Genomic DNA, 25,118 nt, shown 5'->3' with positions numbered 1-25,118 from the left:
GTTTGTTTGTTTTTCCCACATGACACTGTTTGTACTTGAAAGTATAACCCCAGAGACAAACTGTGGTTATCGGGACCTGGTTTTTTGGTAGACATTTTCTTGAAAATCAACTACTTTATTCTTGTCCAAGAAAACAACTGACAGAACTTGCTGCCAATGATAAAATTCAGGCTTTCAGGTACAAACGAAAACTCTGGCTTCCTACACCACACTGGCTTTTTCAGGAGATCAGCAGTAAATATTAGCAAAAGTGATGTTTTTGATACTGTGTGTTGCAATATGACAATATATGGACAACTACATAACTCAGGAACCAGTACTTTCCAAAGACAAATGCATAATGTCACAAAGTCATACATGGGAGAAAGACCCATTCAAAGTGCAAGATGTACCAATGGGTTTAATACAACAGCATGAAAAGTTCATTATGATTACAGATTCTACATTGTAGCTAACCTTTAAAAATGATCACATGACCACATGTTGCGTTTTGGTGAACTTCTGAAGAAGATGCAAAATTATATTAAATTATATTAAAAAGGCTTATTGAAACATTTTCAACTCTGTATCTATGTGAGGCCAGATTTTTCACCACACACTCAATTAAAACACATATGGCAACAGAGTAAAGACAGGCACAGATATGAAAGTCCATCTGTCTCCTATTAAGTCAGACATTAGAGAAATCTGAAAAAATGTTAAGCAATGCTACTTTCTCAGTATTTTTCTGGCAAACTAGTTATTTTTCATAAAAATATGTTTTTATATCAACATGAACTTCATTTAGTATTTCAAATAACTCTTTTGGGTCTTTAATATTTAAGAAGTTCTGAGACCAGAAGGTTTGAGAATCACCAAAGACTGAAAAATACTGGACAATCAAAAAACTATAAAGGGGTGGGGGGCGGGGAGAGGGAGAGGGAGAGATGAGCGAATGGTGGGGCAAAGACCAGAGCAGAGTGGCCCAAGAGGACACGAGAGGGGACAAAACGGGCAGAGCGCAGACTCCACTTCCGGGAGGAGGAGAGAGGAGAGGCAGGAAGCAGACAGATGGGATGCAGGGGGAGGGAGGGCTGCTCAGTGAGAGAACAGAGCCTGCTTCCAGGCCGAGGACGAGGTGCCAGAAAGAAGAGAGGCTAATGTGAGAGCAGCGTTCTCTAGAGAGAACAGTCCGAGAGGAAGCGAAAGAGGACGGAATGAAGAATGCAGCAGGAAGAGACCGGGGCCTGGAACACAACAGGAGCCATCCCGTCCTCTGAGGAGAGGACACAGCTGTCGCTTGGTGAGTCCATGCCTGTGGACTGTCCCCTGCAGAGCACAGAGCAGGTGTGAGATCTGTTCAGCAAAGCTGGGCTTCACTGTCATCCGACTGTCCGCACAAAAATGTCTTTATGCTTGTCCGTTCGTAAAGTGAAGGATGAAGACGTAATGGGTAACATAAGGGCCTTTTCGGATTCAACAGTCTACAGCTTGCCGTCCTATAAAAATAATGCAGCAAGGTCACTGCTGCAGTGAACTAACTGGCACCATTTATTGCGACGAAATTAAGGACTAAACTCACGAAGTGGCCTAGCTCGTGTCATTATTCCACTCAGTCCTTGAGTGTCTGCACCAAGTGTTTAGACTTTCTTCACTAAAAACGGAGACGGAGCCGACCAAAGGATTTCTTTTCAACCTGTGAGTTTATTTGACAAGTCTTTAGAAGGCATAAAAATTAAATCACTCTTAGTTGTATGTCAAATCAATTGCCTCAACTTAAGGGAATAAAAATACTTGAAATAAGGATCTATCTGGGAATTTTGGAGCATACGGGTTTGGCCAGAGAAGCCCTCGCCTTCTTGCTAGGGGGCGCTCCAAAGGAAGTGGATCCATAAGTCCCTTCAGCTTCTTAGCAACGTGCGTAAATGAGGACTCAAGTGACTAAAAAATTGCATTTAGAGGCACATGTATCTAGTTGTTGCTATGAAAAAATCCTGAAACCTTTTATATCTCCAAGTATAATCATACTTTCCCATCAACTTACAATTTCATTTTTAAATCCCTAATCCTTTATTTGCTATGCATTATGTCACTACTAGTCCACAAGAACGTAATAAGATAGCCTCAAATTTTAAAATAACATTATAATTTCATTCTATTTCCAGAGGTATTTTATCTTTCTTTCTAACTGAGATTTCACAGGCAGTAGCTTACAAGAGCTTACTCAATTTTTTATTGAGATGAGCAAAAGAGTATTTTTACAAAATGAATTAAGAAACATTTTAAAAGTCTATGTAATACATACATGTTCTATACTGCTTTTCTCTTAGTTCAGTAGCATCTGTGTATTTTTACACTTTGATTTTTTATGCTGCTGCATCAAATATAGTCATATAAAATAAGTCACAGGGTTTATATGGTGACCCAAAGGGGAAACTTAAACTGAGTCAGGCACAAGACACTCAGTGTTGACTGGTCTGTTATATGAGGGACTTCACGAGGATATCCAAGTTCAGCAACACAACAGTTCGTAACTATATTTTACTTTTTTTTTTAATTTAAGATTTTATTTATTTAATTGTCAGAGAGAGAAAGAGAGAGAGCAAGTGAGCACACAAACAGGGGAGTGGCAGACGGAGGGAGAACCAGGCTGCCCTGCAGAGCTGAGCTAAGGCAGACACTTAACTGACTGAGCCATCCAGGCATCCTGGGAACTACATTTAACAAGGAATTCTGGGAAAACTCCAGTGATGTTTATCTTCCACTCCTTGAAAAAAGTTAGTTCTACTTTCTTGGTGTCTAGGATATGTTTAACTGTGGACGCTGTATTATTTATAACCAGGCAGTTAACTGTACCTCACTCGAGAGCCCTCAGTACTTCTGCCTCCAACGACAGTGACCTAGAGTGCCAGCTGATGCCTCTTTGACGATCATCTAGGAGCTTGACAAAGGCAAAGCAAAGGCCAATGAGTCCACCGAGAATCTGGAGGGATTCATGTCTTCAATGAGTTACCTGGTTGTAGCTCTGACTTTGCTTATTCACAAACATAAATATTCAATGTTTCAAGAATCTTACTGCTATAAAAGGAAGGCACCTTATTTCCTATATAATAATACAGCCTTATTTGTTATAGTGATGGAAAATCTGGCAGAACCATTTTGTGGATCAGCTTTTTGAAGGATGTATGTGCTATAATCTCTCAAGGGCACTGAAATTTAAGTAATTTTCTTCTATTATTAATAGACACTTCTATATTATTAACAATATTTCTGGAACTAATGTGGATTAGGAAATATTCAAATTCGTGATTATAAAGTTTATATAGCAATTAAAATCATGTGATTTTTGTATCTTCCAGTAAATAAATATTTACAGATACATAAACTACTCCAGGAAGACCTAGGATCATTCAGTTAACACAAGGGCTTTTAAAAAATTTTTTAGAAATGGGTGCCTGGATGGCTCAGTGGGTTAAAGCCTCTGCCTTCAGCTCAGATCATGGTCCGAGGGTCCTGGGATGGAGTCCTGCATGAGTCTCTGCTCAGCAGGGTGCCTGCTTCCCTGCCTCTCTCTCTCTGCCTGCCTCTGCCTACTTGTGATCTCTGTCAAATGAATAAATAAAATCGTAAAAAAAAATTTTTTTTTTAGAAAATAATCAGTTGGATTCAGGGTAAAATTATTTTTGTGGCCATGGCTTTTGAAATAAGATTTAACACATGCATCTACTTCCCACAGACCTACACATACATATATATGCACATACTCCATCATGGACTTGGGGAAGGTACAAGAGAAGGAGCAGTCTGAGGTCTGATGATGAGGAAGGAGAATGGGAGATGGGAGACACGATTGAGAGGCAGGCAGAGATTTGGCTTTGAGCTGCCTAAGGGCCAAAGCAAAATTTTCAAATGAACCCCCTGGTTATGTGGAAGAAAAAAAACAACAACCAAAACACATACTAGTTCCTTAGGACCAAACAAAAAATGCTTGTTATCCACGTTTAAAAGAAATGTCTTGAGTCTTCACGGAAGGGGGCACTAAGCAAAGTGAAGCATGACGTCAGCACGAGCCCTACACTAATGCACTGGCCATCTTCTCCAGACACTCTCCTGGAAGATTCCTCCAAAAACTGCAGGCGTAGTCCTGAAGAGATCTTGGGGACAGAACTGGGAAGGAGACCAGACACTATGGTCCAACAAGGCAGTTCTCTGATGGTGTGTAATTTCCTCTACAGATATAAACTCAAACATGTAGAAGAATAAATGGACCACGTGTTCTGGTTTGGTTTTTTTGCTGTTATTGGATTATGTGTTTGATTTTTTTGTTTTGTTTTGTTTTGTATTATTTTTTACTTATTTATTTTTAAAGGTTTTAAAATTATTTAAAGATTTTTATTTATTAATTTGGGGAGGCACAAAAAGGGGGAAGGGTGGAGGGAGAGGGAGCAGCAGACTCCCCGCTGAGTGTGGTGCCTAACTTGGGGCTAGATCCCAGGACCCTGAGATCATGACCTGAGTTGAAGGATGGCCTGTGTGTTTTTTAAACTAGCTCTGGATTTTTTCCAACTGAGTTTTAGATAAAAGCCAATCAATGACCAGTTTGAAGTTAACATCTTTGGCAGGCATTTCGTGATACAGTCTAAGGGCAACTCTTTAAAAACTAATAGGGCATCACCAGAGCGAAGGAAGTAAAGGAATGTCTTCAGGTGTTTCCTTGGTGTTCCTCTGAGTTTATTCAATATAGAAGCAAATAAGCATTCACGGATCCAAGGTTTTATATAACATAACATGGTCATTATGCACAATGACTCAGGTTTTGTGTTTCTTGGTTTTGGATTTTAGAGTACTCATTTTCAAACTTGAGGGTACTTAAAAATCATCAGGGGAGGCCGCCAAATGCAGTGTCCCAGGCTTTGTAAGAGTCTGAGGAGGTGTCTCTCTGGTGGAGCGTAGAAATCAGGTAATTCTCCTGAAGATGGTCTAGGAACTGCACTTGGAGATCATTATTCAGAGGGTCCAATTGGGAGGGAGCCCTCAGTACATTTTTAAACATCACCTTCTCCCCTGTGTCCTTAGTTCTCTCAACCAGTGAGTGCTCGCTGTACTGTGTTTAATATTTAGTTGTGTAGGGGCGCCTGGGTGACTCAGTGGGTTAAGGCCTCTGCCTTTAGCTCAGGTCATGATCCCAGGGTCCTGGGATCGAGCCCCGCATCGGGCTCTCTGCTCAGCAGGGAGCCTGCTTCCCCCTCTCTTTCTGCCTACTTGTGATCTCAATTTCTCTGTCAAATAAATAAATAAAATCTTAAAAAATATATATTTAGTTGTGTAAGCATCCTTCTAACACGTTCTTGAGAGTCACAAAACCTCTAAAACTACAGGGTCTGTAAGCTACATACATACTGTATGTCTTTTATATGAGGACTCTCAGTTGCATGTAGAGCTCAGGCTTATAAAGAGGAATGTTTGTTTTGAACAACTGTGCTACCTTATGAACACTGTGACTTAGGTATTGATGGTCTGTGCCTCTCTGCACATCAGCTGCTAAGTTTAGATTTGAACTTACGGCTTATCTCTGGCAAATTATGCATTGATGCATTGCTGTAACCTCATGTTTTAGTATCAGCAAGTGAGTTTTGATCAGTGATAAGAAAGAATGTCTGTCAAATTTTACTGGCTTGCGTCCTAATGCATTTCTACTTTCAAGCAGAAGATATTCAAAGGGGGTGCCTGAGTGGCTCAGTTGTTAAGCATCTACCTTCAGCTCGATCATGATCCCAGGGTCCTGGGATCAAGCCCCACATCAGGTTCTCTGCTTGGCAGGAAGCCTGCTTCTCTGTCTCCCACTCCCCCCTGCTTGTATTCCCTCTCTCATGTGTCTCTCTCTGTCAAATAAATAACTAAAATCTTAAAAAAAAAGATATTAAAATAAGTTTTAACACTGACAGAAAAGCTATTATATAAACCAAATTGGGTAAATCAAACTTTTTGTATTACTCCTTCTTTCTTTCAATGAATTTACAAATTGCAGCTTAAACTTTAACATGTTTTGAATAAACATATCAGAGGACAAAGAAATTCAGTTAATAGTATAACTAAGTAGATGAAGTCACTACTCATTAAATTACATATGGAGTCATATAATCATGAAATAAACCTGAATAGATAAATGAATAAATAAGAAAAACGGAATCAAATGGACTCTTGGTATTTAACAACACATAGAGATCAGCCCAAGTTAAAACCGAAGACTTTCATAACAATAAAATGGAAGTTTTATTATCTCAGGCAATCTGAGAAACAGGCTGCCAAACTTCCAACAATAAAGAAGAGCTTTGGGCGCCTGGGTGGCTCAGTGGGTTAAGCCGCTGCCTTCGGCTCAGGTCATGATCTCAGGGTCCTGGGATCGAGTCCCGCATCGGGCTCTCTGCTCAGCAGGGAGCCTGCTTCCCTCTCTCTCTCTGCCTGCCTCTCCATCTACTTGTGATTTCTCTCTGTCAAATAAATGAATAAAATCTTAAAAAAAAAAAAAAAAAAAAAAAAAAAAAAAAAAAAAAAAAAGGGCGCCTGGGTGGCTCAGTGGGTTAAAGCCTCTGCCTTCGGCTCAGGTCATGATCCCAGGGTCATGGGATCGAGCCCCGCATCGGGCTCTCTGCTCAGCGGGTAGCCTGCTTCCTCATCTCTCTCTGCCTGCTTCTCTGCCTACTTGTGATCTCTGTCTGTCAAATAAATAAATAAAATATTAAAAAAAAAAAAAAAAAAAAAAAAAAAAAAAAAAAAAAAAAAAAAAAAAGAGCTTAGAGAAACTACCAATTTAATGTTAAAATGTTAATGTCAAGGTTTTAAAATCCTGAATAGAAAATTCAAAACACAGGTGTGTATCAGAATCATAAGCCCACTGATCAAGTTTTAAAAACCACACCAAACCAAAAACCAAGAGAACCATTATCGGGATTATTCAGCATTTGATGATGTTCCTTCATCTTAGTACTCACAGAAAATTGTGAATTTTTTAAGATTTTTTTTTCTTTTCACAAATAGATGAAAATTGTGAATTTTATGTATAACCCAAGTCAGAGTACTTTCGATTTTTAAATATTCAATGACTTTGGGATCCTAGATTATTTCCTAGTTAAAGTAATACAACTTGAGATGTGAAGATCGCCTTTATTACACTGACTAAAAATTATTATTTTGAGAAGTAAACCAATTTTTTTACATATATGAAAATAATAATTCCATTCTGTAGTCTGTATGCATATAAAATACTTTCAAATCTTTGACTAATTTCTTACATACATTTTGGTTTTTCGCCTTATTACTAAGACAGAGAGACCCACAGGAAACTAACATTCTCAGAATATCTAAATGATGAGCATTCCACTAGGTGCTTATTTAATATTTCATTTAAATGAGTAGTTCATTTAAAAAGAATATTTCATTTAAAATATTTCATTTAAAGAATATGTAATGAAGTTTTTAAACACCTTTTTATGATCTGATCTAGTGACCATAACAACTGAATACTAGTATAGAGCAACACAACATGACAGAGCTTAGCCTAAGCTAAAACCCATAGCATGTTTAAAGTAGGGTAAAGGAAAAAATAAAAATAAAAAAAATAATGAATAGGGTAAAGGAAAGAAAAGAAGAAAAATTCCACACACAAAAAGACTACAAGATTATATAAAGATTGCAAAAACAAATACCGCATGACTGAACCACAGATACTCACTTCAGTGACTTTGACTGGAGTTCCATATTTAGTGAAAAACGTTTACAAGCAGGGGGCTCACAGGTGATGTGAGGCACCCAGAACAATGGCATGGACACAGCAGAGATCGAGTAAAAGAATTTTAACTTCTGTTGCTATGCTCACATCTGTGTTGCACATTCATCAACCAAGTACAGATCAGCTAGTAGGCAGGGAGGCATCAGACAGTAACCTTCTGAGGCCTCATTTCCGCTTAATGTTCTCTGCAGTCCTCCATAACTTACTGCCTGTTCCAACTAACATGTAGCATACGCAACGACCTTATATTGCTAATCACCTTCCGATGTTTACGGGCTGGCTCTCTGTGGCTTCTATCTTCACAGCTATATAACATCTAACCTAATTTCATAGTTAACAACTGCTTGTATTAGTCTGAAGTTTCCTAAGATTAGGTCTTATCAACTTCGCTCTGGCCCAAGAATTACTTAAACTCTGCTGATTCTCCAATGCTTAGAGAATGACGGTCAAACTCCTTCGTATGGAATTCAAAGCCCCACCCTCTGACGCCACATTAGATGTCCACCCTCAACCTGCATTCTGGCCACTAGAATTTGCCAAAGTTCACTATATCCTTTTGTGTCTCTAGACATTTACTGATCTGTTTTTTTCTGCAGTTCCAGACGGCACACACCGGTTCATTCTGCGAAGCTGGCTCCAGTAACTTTTCTTTGAAGCTTTCCCAGAACCCACCATCACTCCTCCCACCACCACCCCAAACCCTTGTGGGGCATGGATCCTTCTCTCTACCTGGCAGTTACTGTTATCAAAACATGTTTCTCCTTTAATAAAAGGAGATTATTATTAGTCTGCCTTCTCTTTTGCGAAACTTTCTAAGATTCTATTATTATTATTACTATACTTTCTCCTTTGTGAAACTTTCTAAGCCTCCTCTACCCAGAATTAAGCACTGCCATTTACTGCCCGGTCTTGTCTCTGGTATAGAATTCTACTCTGGCGCATAACACAGCACCCTGGAATTATCTATCTTAATCATCACCTACCCTTTTAGACCCTGTGTGCTCCCTGAGGATATCATCCTATTCATCATTTTATCCCTAGGGCCTAGCTAGTACTTGATACACAGTAGGTATTCAATAGATGTTATCAAATTAATAAACAAAATACAACTGTTTCCTGCCAAATCAAAATAACCGGGTACTGAGCATGCCATCTTAGCTTCCCAGCAGAACCCTTACTCTCCAGCAAAGAAACACCAGCAAACAAGAGTGGACACCAGCAAACTAGGGTGACCTAAGGAACTGAGGGGGCCGCTTACTGGGGAGGCAGGCTTCCAGCAAGGGCAGACAGGCCCTTGAAACACTGGACAATTTCCTCACGTTAACTCCAGGAGGCTTATCTTACATCCCCAAGACTGGTGCTATAAGGAATCCTTTACTAACATTTGCTAGCACTCAGCTCTACAATAATCATCACCTCTATAAAGAGACATCCCAGTGTCCATTTCTGCACAGGCATTTCCTTAGAGAACAACTTAACTGAGACAGTAACAGCTACATATACTGTCATCAGTTAACAGCATGAAAAGATTTTATACATACAATTTCTAACAAAAAGAACACAAACCTAAATTAACGTGGCATAATGTTAAAAAAAAAATGCCTGCATTCTCACACATGTAATCTGTACCATAAGAAAACACACATCTGTCCACATGTATATTCCAGCACAATCTTTTCCTTTTGGGTGTTCTGTTTTTCATTTCTGGGTGGCATGATTCAGCAATGCCAAAATGAGGTGGCTACAGTATAAAGTCTATGATAAATATGGAAGGAGATACTAGAAGATTCAGGGAGTACAACCCAATCAGCAAACACTTGCTCAAAGGCCAGGAGATACAGAAGACATAACTATGTGCCATACGATATCACCTGTCTCAGGAAACTTAGAGTCTGAAGTGAAGCTTGTCACTACCGTATGTGTGCAGAACTGAGCAAACAGAAGGAAGGAGATCACTGAATGTGTCTTAAAAAGAAAAATGTAACTATGACGACTGGTGTTTCTGTTTTCTATAGAAACAATGATTTTCAACAGATTTAAGCACTATTTCTAACAACCACTTGGAGGTAAAAATTTTTTTAACAAAATGTACCCCAAGCTATAAACATTTTGAGAACCAAAAACTATTTTAAGGGGAAAATAAACACTACTGCATTTAAAACACCTTCATTTCCTAACAATGAAATGTTATATACGTCTAAAATTATTGGTTATATTCAACATATGCAACATTATTATTTCAGTTCTAACTGTTCTTGGCCAGTTATCTCATAGGGAAAACAACTGCACTTGGTAGGACAATATGAAGAATGCTACCTTTACATTAAAAATAAAACTTACCAGTGAAAATGTGGTAGAAATGTTCCCCTGGCTGAAAAGTATACCTTCTCTCCTAAGTCAGACAGAAGCTTCCTAAACTCTTCCTTTTGTAATGTAAATGTTAATTTGAGTGATGAAGGTAAGGACACACACATACTCAACAGATGCTATCTCTTACTCATTTTTTCAAGTGTGGAGAAAATCTCATCAGGATCCAATTTCAAATACTGGTTCTATTATAGCTGTGTTTTTGACTATGAGCTGCCTAAACTGTTTTCAGAAAGTAAGCAGATAGTAATTCAGAACTGGTTTTCTAACTGGGCAAGACTACTCATTCACTCCGTTAAAAATTTTTTCAAAATTATTTGTTAGTAAAAATTATTTATTTTGCATGCTATGGAAGGCTTCTTTACCTGCAGATGGCGGGGAAACATTCTTGAAGACCTTTCTTTTTAACTAAAGATCCTTCAAGGCAGTACATAATGATGTCCATAACCTTTATAGAAAAGATGCAAATCCAAAATTAATTTCAAAAATACTTAATTTTCCAAAATTCAAATTATTAACTTGGGCCTCAGTTGCATGAAAATTCTAGATAGTGTGCAGTATTTAAACTATAGTATATTTACTAAAGTTACAGTATAGTTACTTAATACTACAGGATATTCTTTCCCTAATCTGCAAGAAACATAAGAGCACTAAAATAAAGAAATAAGACTTGTTGACTTCAAAGGCAATTCATGTTTATGTACAATATAGGTAGCTTTTATTCGAGCACTCTACATGCTTTATTTATAATGAAAGACATTAAAGAGAACACACTCTTTAAAAATTATTCCAGTACAGACCCCTTCCCTATGATGGGTAAGTGTACACAGCAATCATTTTGATCTTTAATGAGATTTAAATAAGGCCCCTAGGAAATGGTCCAAAAGTTAATTCATTTAATTATCTCTCTTTCTGTCTTGTAGATAAGTCTTTGGATTCTTTTTCTTTTATTTCTTTGGAAATAAAAATACAGATTTATATTACTACGTGCACATACTTAACTTGGGCTGCTGCTCTAACATTTAAAGTGGATATCCTTACCTCCACGAGAAGATCCACAACATCCGTGGGCATCTTTTCAATAAGAATCTCAATGACTCTCAGAATTTCCCCTTTAGCTCGTGCAAGAGTTGTTGTGTGCATGTTCTGTTGCGACTGGGTATTTGCTGCAAGAGCTGTATGTCTGTGCACCTGTGAAGACATTTCAATGCTGGAAACACGGCTGACACTAGATTCAGTTTTGCATTTCTAGCCACTCGTTTACTTCTCCTTTGTTAATACAGGAGGGGAAAAAAATGAGAATCAACAGAACAACTTTCTTGGAGTGGGTCGGAAAACACTTTGGATTGCAAAACAAAGTATTTAGTACAATAAAAACTCAGTAAGTATCCTCTAATAAAATTCTGTAAGTTCCTGAGTATTACATGAGGCTTTAATACAACACTACTGTGACATTTTTCCAAAGACAGGCTGAAGGTTTGTGAATTTGGTCTACTTGGGGCTGAGGTGGACAGTGGTTAGGAGATACCCAGCGAGTAAGAAGCATGAGACTTGCCCTCAAGTGGTAATAACAGTAAATAATGTTTATAGAAGACTTCCGGTGTCCCAGGCACCGTTCCTGGTGCTCTATAATGAGGCTGGGAAATGTGAATGAACGTGCCTCCAAAAATAATAAGCACTGTAAAGAATATTAGTTCACTGTGATTTTTCTTCCCTGTACAAACTGTAAGTCTTAATCATTCGGAGGAGAAAGAACACTTGATGGGACATGACGGGAAGGGAACAGTGAGAAATACTTCAGGATCTCACTCTAAAACTCTAAGTGAAGTGGAAAACTTATTTTTACAAGGTAATAACTGTCTATTACACTGAAATATCAGAACACTAAGAATGTAGGGATCAACTGGTAATTAGTAAAACATCAACATTAAAATATTTTAAAAATACCTTTCTAACCAAATGCTGGAGTAGAATAAATCCAAACCATGGCTATTCTAACAGTTCATTTAAAAATATTCATACATAAATGGTGAAAACTAAGTTCAAGAACACAACACAAATACTTGCTTATTCTTTAAAGAGGTAGTTTTATGGCTGGCATTTATAGGACCTATATATGTGGTCAGACTGATGTAAGCTTTATTCAATATATTCAATATTATTATCAATGCATATTCAACTGATTAAAAACTGATTAAAAATTCCATGGCTAATAAATATGTTCATTTATATATTTATTTCTATTACATAAGAAATCTGTTCATTTATATATATATATGTTCTTCATACAAATATATACCTATAAATTACAGGTATATAACATACATGTGCATACTTTAAATACAGTGTAACCTCACTGTAACACTATGCACTATCAGAAAAACACAACCCCTTATTCTACAGAATTATTTTAAGTATGAATTCAGAGTCCCATCACCTCCTATTAACCCATACAATCTATGAGAACATTCCTTCCTCCCTTCTAACTAACTTCACGTCACAAATATTTGCTGCATGCCTATTAAGGATGGCTCTGGGGCAGACACAGGCCCAGTAGGTTTCAGGTTATCAGGGCAGACTCAGAGGTATTTATTTAGTATTTTAAAAATTCATCATAGCTACAGGAAAAACAACTCAGAGCTCATACCCCACGGACACCAAGTCTACACATTATTCATGCTGAAATGGAACAAACCTTTAAAAAAAAATGTAGGAGCTTATCATCTTTCTCTCCCACTACTAAGACCTACAGGAAAGATCCTATAATTGGTTCATTGTTCTTTACTAGTTTTTCAGTTAGATGTGGGCAATTAGTTAGAACACTAAGAAGTGGGAATCAATTGGCATTCAAGTCTTTATCTGTGACATGCAATAGGAAAAACAATTAGCAAGTTTATGACTTACATTTTTGTTTACAGTTGAAAAGCCAGTGTTAAATAAGTTCAGTGTTGATTACAGGCAGATATTTACATTTGTAAAATGGGAGTATCTCTAGTATATTTTAATTTGAATAAGGCTGCTATATTTCAGATTGAAAAATTAATTTCAAATATTTGCAAGTAAGTTAACTTTGAGAACAGAAATGAATACAAAAGCACAAGTAATGACTGCACTGCAGTGGAATTCAGGGTACATACGTATTCATTTCGGCACTAAATTATTAACTTGCATTGTTCTAGAACTGGAAGGATTATTTGTGGACATGGACCCTCAGCTCACAATATCTAATAGTTCCTCTAAATGAGAAGATGGAGCACACGGAGAGGTTGTGCTCACCTCTTTGGCTATAGTCGTGATGAAGGCGGGTGGTCTGGCAGTGGCAATGAGCGAGAGGGCATGCCTCGCAGAGCGGGCGGAGTCAGCTGCAGGGCTAAGAGGCAGCCCCATTGTGATGCTAAACAGGGATCAGGAAAAAAGGAAAAAAGAAAAGAAGCATTAGAAATATAGACTGAAAAGATTAGACACAGCTTATAATGTCAGTTCAAGGTCAATGGGAGCACTCAAACAGTTAGAATATAATGGACTTGCAACAATGAGCAGTGATTAGGAGTCAGGGTGTTCTGGCATCAAACACAAAATCGAATAATTAACCGTGAAGATTGAAAACAGTATGTGCATCTGTCCAAAGTGTTAAAAACGCCTTGTTAACAAATTATCAAGAACTAGTACTGAATGCATATCACAAAGCTCAGAATCAGGCAAGAAAGAAGACTGTTCTGAGTATTTTCAAATTTTTTGCTAAAAAAATTAAAGGCAAATAATTTGTTGATAAGGCCACAGAAAAAGGCTTCATTTAAGGACATGTATCGGAAAGGAAGCAAAATTCACTTCTGTCCATATAATTATCGAAAGGACTGAAAAAACTGCAAAAATTATTTTTAGTTTTTAATATTATTTTTAGTTTAAAATATCCTCAGTACTGTTAATTTACCCCATGCCCAATACTTTTAGAACCAATCTACTAGTCAGCATGTTCTGCCAATTATTACTTTGTATCGATGCAAAAATCATATTAATGGGTACTTATTTTCTCTCTATAAAGCTCATAGGCATGGCACTGTACAGACAACATATAAAAATAGGTACATGAAATTAATCTTTCGAAACTGTTGAAATATCCTAATAGTGATGTTATATTCCTTTGCAAACCCCAAAACATAAAAATGATCATATTATGTTTGTAAACTTCCTGCAAATTTTATATAGACTACTGTAGAAAGTAGTCAGACTTCATTAAAATGTGGCATGTGATCCAACGTCAGCTGTATACAAGGAGCATTTTGCTCTTGTATACAGTAAGAGATCCATTATAGTTTCTAATTTTGCTACTGAAAATTACATAATTTTGATACTTACATACCCACATTAAATTATATTAAGATTTGTCCTGCTGTAATTAGTCTATATGCTTCATGGGTAAACTGGATTATGTTTACTAAAAATTCTCAAAATGTTTACAATTATTTCTATGACTAGTCTAAGAATCATTTTAACTTTTCGATGAAAATAAGTATACATTACATAGGCATTCTTTTTTTTTTTTCCAAAGATTTTATTTATTTATTTGACAGAGAGAGATCACAAGTAGGCAGAGAGGCAGGCAGAGAGAGAGGAGGAAGCAGGCTCCCTGCTGAGCAGAGAGCCCAATGTGGGGCTCGATCCCAGGACCCTGAGATCATGACCTGAGCTGAAGGCAGAGGCTTAACCCACTGAACCACCCAGGCACCCTACACAGGCATTCTTATCATTGTTAAGAGAAGGTAAATTGATGATTGGAAATTCTGCTTTTAATTTCATGGTGATTACTACACTGCTTAAATCTCTGAACGATATTATAACTGCCTCCAGTCTTTTTTCCAAACTGAGGGTAGATACAAAGCAATAACTTGGAGAGGAGGATGGAGGCAATCGTTTGATGTTTCCTACTAAAAAGAAAGATGGGAGCTGACATAACGCACACATACTGAACAAGAAACAGAAAGAACATGTGGGTAGACACATCACCTCCATGGAAGATCCTGATGCCACAGGCACCCGGTCGGGGCTAGAAAGAAGTGTTCAGCAGTAAAGCAAGGTCAGGTAGTTAGCCAGGTTCTTTTTGGGATTAAATTTTACTATTGAGAATTCCACAAAGGAAATGCTCAACTATGTGAGTAGTGCTAACTAACCTAGACTGCTCAGTAATTGTTATAAAGTTCTGAGCATATTTTAAGTTTTAAAAATTTCAAAAGTTAAATACATTTTTGAGATATTCTATGATGTTTCTCAAGTCAGTATGAAAAGGTGTTGATAATACTGAAAGGCTGAAACAAAAAATGGTATGTTACGGATGCCTGCGTGGCTCAGTCAGTGAAGCATCTGCCTTTGGCTCCAGTCATGATCCCAGCATCCTGGGATCTAGCTGAGCACTGCCCTGCAGGGGGTTCCCTGCTCAGCAGGAAGTCTACTTCCCTCTCTCCTCCCCACTTCTGCTCTCTCTTGCTAACTCTCTCTCTCTTGCAAATAAATAAATAAAATCTTTTTAAAAAGGTATAATTCTGAGCAAACCTAAATCAAATTTCCTAAGATCAATAAAGTCACGAATGCTGGGAGTTGGAAAAGATCCCCAGGTAACCTCCCTGCCCAGCAGTCAACCATGGGGCAGGAACGTCTCCCTCCTGGACAGCCCGGCCTAGGTCTGGAAGGCATGACAGAGAGGAGAAAGAACTGGACGTGGAACCCAGGGTCTAGGTTTGAAATTGAGCTTTCCTGCGCTGTTTCATGTCTTCTTGCATCTGCCCAGAATATCCCTAGGAGGGGGGTGGTATTGGCATTTTATGAAGGAGAGATCAGGTCCAGAGCAAGGTAGTAGAACGATGTTCCTAGGACAGCTGATCTTTGGAGAAAATAAAGAGGGGAGGGGCTTGCCCATATTGTTGTTAACTGGATTAATGAACTGTTACATGACTAAGCCGAGCGACTTCGGATGAATGGCTAGATTGCATCCCTGAGTGAGGTTTCCAGTAGGATGTTAATAACATGTGAACTTCAGCTCTGTTCTTTTCAACATCAATCGTGATTAAATGAAGATACAGATGCACAGTTAACCAGCGGTATGGATATAAAGTTGTAATGGAAAGCAACTGTACTACACGGCAGACCTGGATTCAAAATGTCCTCAGATTAAACTGGGCTAGAGAAAGAAATCTTATATGTGGGTACAAATGACCAACTTTACAGGAATGAGAGAGGCGATACTAGGCTTGACCAAGCCTAGGGAACTGCACTGAGGGTTGTATTGAGCCACAGATGTTCATGGATGTTAATGATGTAGCTGCCTTAACGTTGCTAGGTCGTATCAAGGCTAACTGAGTGATAGAGAACATGTTGCTCCTGCTGAACTTCATGGTTCCAGCTGCGTGGCTGCCCTCCCCGTGGCTATACTGCCTCTGAGCTGCTGAGATGGGATCTGCCTTCTGCAGGCCAAGTGTTAGAGCTTCCTCCTGGAGTCTGGGAGAGTCCCACCCATTCCCTGCTGTGTGCTACTGTGACCTCTTGGAGTTGGAAACCAGAGTTCAACTCCCACAAACATGATCCTGCCAACCCTACCACCCACCTCTCTTCCAGCCCTTCTCTGTTCCTTCTGGAGGAGAAAAGTTTAGTGGGAAGCCAAGGTCGGGGGGCGGGGGCAATGGGAGGAAACAAAAATAATGAGAATCAATGATTATGTGTGCCTGTGTTCACCTGAGGATGACAAGTGGATACTGTCCCCCTCTCCTTAGGCTGTGCCCTGTGGCCACCCTGGCCTGAGTAAGCACGATGTGTGGATAACGTGTCTGGTAAAGTAATAACTTCACAATGTTGTCGCGAAGATTAAATGAGCAGGCAAATGTAAAAATCACCAGCCCTGCATCTCACCTACATGATACATACAACAGATGCTTCTTCTAACCCAAGATGACTCCCACACATGGAAATCAAGTGAAAAGAAAATGGGATCAACTAACAGCAGGTCACTGGTTTCAAAGTTAAAGGCCCAGCCACATATCAGCCTTAATCCATCTCAGCAAACCATCCTGTGAATTTGGGGAAATCTTCTTGTGGGAAGAACAAGGGTAAAGTCTGGCGTCTGGAAGAGAAGCTGTAGGGTAACAGGTAACAGGGTAACAGATAAGGAAGCTAACCAAAGACATACACAAGTATTGCTCATGAATTCAGTGCAAGTTGGAACATCCAACAATTGGTAGAGGCGTCAAAGGGTACGTTTGAGTGACCCCCATGATCAGTGTCCGATGGCTGGAGTGCAGGACTTGGGAATGTGGACACAGCTACTGTTCTGAGGTCAGGGTTCTGCACACGCATAGGGCACAGGCAGGAGGGCTGGGAGTGTGAGAACAGAGAGGGGTGGCCAAGGCACAGGGGAAGAAGGCAAACCTTCTCTCCTCTTTGCAGTCTATTTAATGAATCACTGCCAGAGTTATCTTCCAAAAGCACTAGCTTTATTTCATGGTTAACCTGATTAAAACCTGAGTGGGTCCCAGGGCTTCTAAGAAAAATCTTAAACTCCTTGGCTTGAGGTTCTAGGCCCTCCATAATCTAGTTTCACTACTTATAACTCAGTCTTTTCAACACCATGCTCCTGATGCCAGGTTAATTTCAAGGTTGGTCCCTAAAATTCCATTCCTTTTTTGACTGTAGGGTATGGCTTATGCTTCTCTACTCCCCATCCCCACCATTAGCACCCTGTCCCCCCTCCCCTCTCTTCAGTTCTTGTGGAAGCCTACTTGTTGTTCTGCAATTGCTAGAACATTCAATTACAATCTATTAAAACAAAAACAACCAACAACGAAACCCATTTATTCTAGGCTCTCAGCACTGAATCTGATTCTGCCAGGCATTACGAATTAGTTTTGTATTGTGAACTCTGTGCAGATTGGTACCATGCCTTCTAATCCTGTGATCCCCCCAAAGTGCCTAGTGCAGCCCTTGGACAGAGTGGTAGCTCAATAGTTACATGCTAAATGAAGTTACCTGGCAAATCCAACAGGAAAAAAAAAAAATCACTTAAGCCAGTTATTTGACTGAACTGACCAAGCAATGAAGTCAAAGTAATTGATCTAGTAGTCCCAACAGACGAAGTCTAATTCTACATGTAGTTATCTTGAAAGTCAAAGGTGCACTGTGTATGTGATATATTTTAATGTGGGATTCTAACTGAGTGAAAGATCACACTCTCAGAGGTGTGAAATTAAAGGGGTATCGGCCTTATTCTGGAATCCATGTAAATACAGAACTTATTCTTTTCATCCGATCCTGCTTATCTGGCTGTTATGCAGATCATTTGTTATATAGGTTTATAAGATGGGTCATTAGTTTAAAAAAAAAGATATGACATACTCTCTCTTTTACTCAGCATTTCGGTACACACATCCCATATGAAATACCAGAGATGATAGATACTGTAAATAAAAATCATGAATAGAATAATAGTCCACTCAGGCTGAGCTCATTCCTTTCGTGACTGCTCATTAATCCTGTTCTAACCCTTACTCCGTTGTAGTAAAAGCATTTTAAAAGTCACAAGTGAGACCACTGTAGTTAAATGTCACCATCTACAATTGTCAGACTTCCCCATCTGTCAAATTAAGGAATACTGCAAGAGAATATTTAGGGGAAAAACCACTTAAACTTTCATAGAATAACCCACAAATCACGGTCAATGGTGTTATGGACTAAATGTTTGTTTCCCCTGAAAATTTGCCCCTATGTGATGGTATATGGACACGGAGCCTCTGGGAGGTAATTAGGGTTAGATGAAGCCAGATGGGTGTGGTCCTCAAGATAGGATTCCTGCTGCATGAGAGACACCAGAAAACTTGCTCTCCTTCTCTCCTAATTGTGAGCACAAAGGAGTCATGTGAGCACAGAGCCACCTGGCAGCCACCTACAGGCCCAGATAAGAGGTCTCAGAAAGAAACCTGTCAGGAAACAAACTGAGGGCTGCTGGAGTGGAGGGGAGTGGGATGGAGGGGTGGTCGGGTGATGGACACCGGGGAGGGTGGGTGCGATGGTGAGTGCTGTGAAGTGTGTAAGACTGAAGAATCACAGATCTGTACCCCAGAAACAAATAATACATTCTATGTTAATAAAGAAAGAAACCTGCCTTGTCAGCACCTTGCTCTTGAACTTCCCAGCTTCAAGAACTATGAGAAATAAATTTCGATTGTTGGAGTTCCCCAGTCTGTGTTATTTGCTATGGTAGTCCAAGCTGACTAAGATAAAGAGTTTCAGGGCATTGAAACCACTTCTCAGTGAAAAGAAAGACTAAAATTATTTTGAAAATGCATACTTAATTACGTAACAACTGGGCACCCCATCTTACCTCCTCCTGGTAAAAACAGACGCACTAACAAGTGTTTTTAATGTAATAGGGAATCATCAATTCTTATCTGTCTTGTTAAACCTGAATTTAATAATTCAAAGGTGGCATTAGTCTCCTAAACACAAATGTGGTAATTCTCCCAGTACATGCCTATCTTTTAACCTGTTTCCTATATGTTGTATGTATTTGCAACTATGAGTTGTAATGTAAAAACTATGCTAACAGGATTTAGTTAAACGGTTCCCTCAGATTATAAATTTTCTATTAAAAATAAACAATTGGGGTGCCTGGGTGGCTCAGTCAGTTAAATGTCCAACTCTTGATTTCAGCTCAGGTCATGATCCAGGGATCCTGAGACTGAACCCTGTGATGGGCTCCACACTGGTCATGGAGCCTGCGTGGGATTCTCTCTTCCTCTGCCCCTCCCCCACTACTCACACACATGCACTCTCTCTCTAGAATAAAAAAATAAGTACCATAGGAAATGAATAGGAATAATAGTTTAAATATAAAATCCTAAAATACCTTAGTGTTTATATATGTTCTTTTCTCTATGCCCTACCCCATATATAAAAACATACAGTTGAAATTTGAGTTAAAATGTCAATTCTTTTTCTCTAACTATATATAGTTCAAAGAGAATATATCTAACATTTGGGGCTTATCTGTAGTTATCAAAGCATGTGTGGTTTCTACTTGACTATATGTTTTTCTTTTAAAGTTTGGTAAACCAGGAATATTCCAGGAAAAAAAAAATGGGCTTTTGGTAATGCATTAATGTCCTTCCATCTTGGCAGTGCGTGAGAGACTGCCCGCTTTCAGCAGCGGGGGCCAGCATGGTTCTGCTATTGTCTTTCAGAGTAAAGGCCCTGCAACAGGAGCTGGGAAAACAGAATCACACCCAGACGACAACAGGTACAGAATGGAGTCTAGCCTTCTAAAAGCACAAGGATTTTCCTGTTCTTTTACAGAGCAGGATTTTTCTACTGTTTCTAACATTTTATCCATATATATATATATATATAACCATGGAGACCTAAAAAAAGATAAATTTTAAAAAAATGTAATATTGCATTTTTTTTTAAGATTTTATTTATTTGACAGATAGAGATTACAAGTAGGCAGAGAGACAGGCAGAGAGAGAGGAGGAAGCAAGCTCCCTGCTGAGCAGAGAGCCCGATGCGGGACTCGATCCCAGAACTGGCTGGGATCATGACCTGAGCTGAAGGCAAAGGCTTTAACCCACTGAGCCACCCAGGCACTCCCATACTGCATGTTTTTTTATTTTCCTCATAATTAGCTAGGAATGGCTCTACAATTTCAGTGAAGGGCAGCCTGCATTTTCTATTAGAGTTCATCGTGAATGAGCAGCCCATAATCGTTAACTTTAAAAATTCCTTAGCGATTCTACCTGTGGGTCACTGGTGACATAAAAGACGGCATGACTATACCGGCACAGGAGAAGGCAAATGGGAGTCAGAAGACTTGTAGCTCTTCTAGTTCTGGTGAGATCTCGAGTTTCTGGTGAGGTGTTTCATCTCTCTTAATCTTGCTTTTATTGAATAGCATATTGAGAGCTCTGGATTGAATGCTGCTCTGGATTGAATGATTTTCATCTCTAAAATTCTTTGACTTAAATGTTTGTTGAATGCAAATCATGTGACAGTGTTATGAATAAATACATAATACATGGTTCGGGCACTCAGGGAGGTTACTGATATTTAAGTAGGTTATTAATTTTTGAAGGTACAAAATTCTTGATGGAAATTATTTCATTCAGTATATTTTTAAGATCTGAAAGTGCACTGAAAATTCTGAGTTGACCGCTTTTATGTCCTTTGAATTGCCTGTTTTACGTTCGCTCTTCTCTGGATCTCTAGCTCTGGGGGTGCAGATGGCACAGTGGTGGAAGCAGAGCTCATGGGGTCAAGGAGCCCTAGGGCAGAACCCCACCTTTCTCACTGATCAGTGTTTCTGTGGACAAGAGACAGAACCTCTTTCAGATTCGTTCTGCAATCTTCTATTATGTTTATAATCATTTTATAAAGTAAAATGTGAGACCAATCCTCTTTTTTGCCCTAATTCTATTGCCCAGAGAGAACTGGGAAGGAACTTATGTTCAAGTTTTAGATGGGAACTCCCCACAGTGTAAGTTCTGCAAGGAATGACTAAAATTAGATAAAAGCAATGTGTACAGTGCCACGCCCTGTGTTTTGAGGAGCTCGCAGCATCGGCTGGGCTGGCCTGTACCTTCCCACCGCTGTCCTCTCGCATGTCCTCGTTCTTCCAGCTCTCCTCAGAATTACTCGGATGAGGAAGGCAAGTGAGGCACGCAAGTACAACTCTCCCCGGCATCCCTTCGGAGCCCCCGGCTGTAATTCATCTCCGCGTCTTCTGAGCATCCCTGCCTCTCTCTCTCCTCCTCCCTTTGCACCATGGTCCCCCCCCCCGGCTGTCTCTCCTTCAGTCGGCAAGTGCCTTGGAGACAGGATCTGTGTTTGAGGCAAATTCGTAACTACATACAAGACCCCATAGTGTTCCTTCTATATGTTAACTACTCAGTAAAAGCTTGTTTAGTTAACAGACATAGTTTAAAGTTGGGTACAATAGTTGAAAACGTTAGAAAACAGCTGGTGTTCTTTTGACTTCAAAGAAGTAAAATTCTCAGATTTCTAAAATAAAGGCATTTTAATTCTGGAAAAATGCCCTCTCCGTCGAGTCGGCTACAGTTTCTCAGGAGACCTCTCAGGAATCATCTCTGACAGAGGATGTCAAGATCGGGGAGAGCGGGGAAGAAAGAAACTCTGCTCTAATATGTGTCTCCAGGACTAGGGAGCAGCCTGAGCTGGCTACCCCCCCTTAATCCCCTCCCTCAGAATGGGAGTAAAGAGGGAAGCACTGGGTAGGTTTTTTCTTTTTCAATTAACATGAGCTGAGATTTTGAACAGCGCAAGCCTAACACAGAAGCTTCATAAAGCGAGTTTAACATCACCGTCAGAAGCAAGGGCTGAGCCCGGTTATGGAGCACAGAGTCAGTCTGGCACAGGGGTGCTGGTAGGTAGGCATCATGAGGGTCAGAGGCACATGGCCCTGCTCCTTTTTGCCCGATCTTAGCCCTTCTGCAGCCTGTACCAAGTGTGTCATGGATGTAACAGGCCATTTTCAATCTAAATCTTGTTATAGATTAATAAGCAAACATTTTCTTGCTTATTATGCAATTTATCATGAAGAAAATTACATTGGACTCCTCAAGGCTACATGCTGATACGTTCCTTTATTTAGAGCTGTGTATAGAGAGTTATACTAATCTTCATGACAGAAAAGGATGTGATAGCAAGATTTAAATTAGCTACCGAAGAGCAAAAAGTATTTGTGTCTGTGGACGTACTACATGCAGATAAAACACACTGCATCTTTATGTTTGCTGATATAAGCTTCATGTAAACTGATTTAAAAGCAAAATAAAACAAAATATTAAATACTACACCTAAAATAAAGCCCACCACTTCTCCCAAGCAAGAAAACAAGACTGTATACTCTTGAAATTATGTTTAGATCAGCTTTGAAAATAGGCTATAAAATTAGGTCAAAACCAAACTGGAAGAGATACAGGGAAGCTAGAGCCAACAGGAGGGCAAAGGATTGGAAATATGTTCTGGGCTTTGCACAAAGGCCAGCGGCCTCTTACTGTTGCTTCAAATTCAATGAGTCCAGTTCTTTCCTAATTCCTAATGTCAATCAAAAACCCTCAGGCCTCCTGTATCCAAAAACTATCCTGGCTGCTGTTATGTAGAGCTATTCATTCCAGAATGGAGCAGCTCTTGACCTGCTGAACACTAAAACTATGACAATGGCATCACCACCCTTACTGGAACTGAGGTAAGAGATGAAGTGATTTGCTGAAGAACATACAGCTAGGGAGCGACACAGAGATAATGTTTAGGAAGCATGGCAAAATGATGGCGGGGGGCGTGGGGGGGGAAGCTGCCTAAATTGGAAATGAATACTGTCTCCTACCAGTCCATCGTGGGACTTTGGGCTGGGCATGCCCAGTCTGTAGACAAAGCCACAGCATCCCAGTCTAGCCTTTTAATAGCTACTTTGATCCCCACTTCTTGAGCTTAGAGCCACAAGAGATCATACGGGAACTGTGGGAAATGAGAGAGACAACCATGAAGAAAAGGGCAGAGAATTCTAATTTTTTTCCAAGGTCAACAGAGATCAGAATGAAATGCCATTTATTGAGAAAATCAAAGAGATGATAACATTTACATTAAGAGAGGCATCGTGGGCCAGTTTAAGGATCCGAGCCCTAGGAATTCACACCCATGTGGATGGCTATACTAAAAAAACGAGAACAGGGGTGCCTAGGTGGCTCAGTTGGTTAAGTGTGTCTGACTCTTGGTTTTGGCTGAGTCATGATCTCAGGGTCATGGGATTGAGCCCTAGCTTGAGCCCCACCTCAGGCTCTATGCTCACCAAAGAGTCTGCTTGACCCTCTTCCTCTGCTCCTCCCCCTCTTCTCTCTTTCTCTAAAATAAATAAAAGTTTTCAAAATAAAATAAGAATAGGAATAATAAACCAAAAACCTTCCTCCAGGAATTAGGAGGCCGAGTTTTCAAGTCAACATGACCACTCCCAATCCCCTTCCCATCATTCCTGGCCACTTGGCCACCAACCGCGTCCCACTGACTTCATTTCAGCAGCTCCCTCAACTCATCCGCCTCCCTCTACTCTCCTCATTGCTTCTCTGGGTCTCTGCAACCACTGGTCCTTGACTGTGTGCAAGTTAAACCTCATTAAAGTGAACTTAAAAATTACCATGAGTATGAAGGAATGATTCCCCAAACTGTTTGGCCATGTATTCTATCAGGAAAACATTTTTGAGCAAGTATATATATATAATTTTCCTTAGAAGTGATATGTTTACACTCTTATTAGACAGTACTATGTCAAGGCACAATGTCATAGATCAGTCATTCACTGACTCAATGCTAAATCCCACGTGTGCCCAAAGTACAGAAGTATACTTCCCCTTCCTTGTCTATATCCAAAATTTCATATATTGAGATATCTTTTTTTTGTCAATTAAAAATACACAATCTATCAAGGGCAATCAATGACCTCAAACACAAATAAATCACCAACCAAAAACCCCAAATATTAACTGGAATTGAGCACGTACTTGGCAAGCTGCTTCTCGGCATCAGCACAGAGTTCGAGAAGCCCCATGAGGACAGCAGACACGTCCATGTAAGGCTCCCAGACTGTGAAACCACGTCCAATCAGATCGATGGCTGTTCTTCGGATCGTACTGTGTGGGGGAAGTTTGGGGCTCGGGGGCTGCAGCAGAAGAAATGTCAGTGCCTTACCTGAAATCACAAAATAAAAGGCAGGGCAATAAAGTAATTTTACTTTTGTGATATTTTTTTTTGAAGGTATTTTCAAAGTATAAACCACTTTTGATTTTCTTTTAACTGAACAGGTATTTTCAACATTAAGACTATAAAAGATCTCAAGTTCACAGTTTGCTCAGCCACATACTTAAAAGAGATACTTTAGGTTACAATATTTTATACCATATTCTAAAATGTTTTAATTTCAAAAGAATTATGCATAATT

General features: G+C 39.5%; 1 protein-coding gene across 4 annotated transcripts in view; it reads right to left on the bottom strand.

Annotated features, from left to right (window-relative positions):
- The window catches only part of WDR7 (WD repeat domain 7), a 365,672-nt gene that overhangs the window by 85,763 nt on the left and 254,791 nt on the right, over nucleotides 1–25,118 (bottom strand). For 3 of the 4 annotated variants that reach the window (XM_004745540.3, XM_013052736.2, XM_004745542.3), the window contains 4 exons: nucleotides 24,682–24,868; nucleotides 13,412–13,529; nucleotides 11,177–11,326; nucleotides 10,501–10,583 (listed from right to left, as the gene is read on the bottom strand). In XM_004745540.3, the coding sequence (XP_004745597.2) occupies nucleotides 10,501–10,583; nucleotides 11,177–11,326; nucleotides 13,412–13,529; nucleotides 24,682–24,868 (538 nt within the window). Of the gene's footprint in view, nucleotides 1–373; nucleotides 1,479–10,500; nucleotides 10,584–11,176; nucleotides 11,327–13,411; nucleotides 13,530–24,681; nucleotides 24,869–25,118 lie in introns of those variants that run through there. The other variant, XM_004745543.3, reaches the window with a different exon arrangement.

The sequence above is a fragment of the Mustela putorius genome, unplaced genomic scaffold (genome assembly GCF_011764305.1).
Source record: "Mustela putorius furo isolate JIRA1106 unplaced genomic scaffold, ASM1176430v1.1 tig00003858_pilon_pilon_pilon, whole genome shotgun sequence".
Lineage (NCBI taxonomy): Eukaryota > Metazoa > Chordata > Mammalia > Carnivora > Mustelidae > Mustela > Mustela putorius.
Note: the sequence above shows the minus strand (reverse complement) of the source record. Positions and strands in the feature narration are given on the sequence as shown.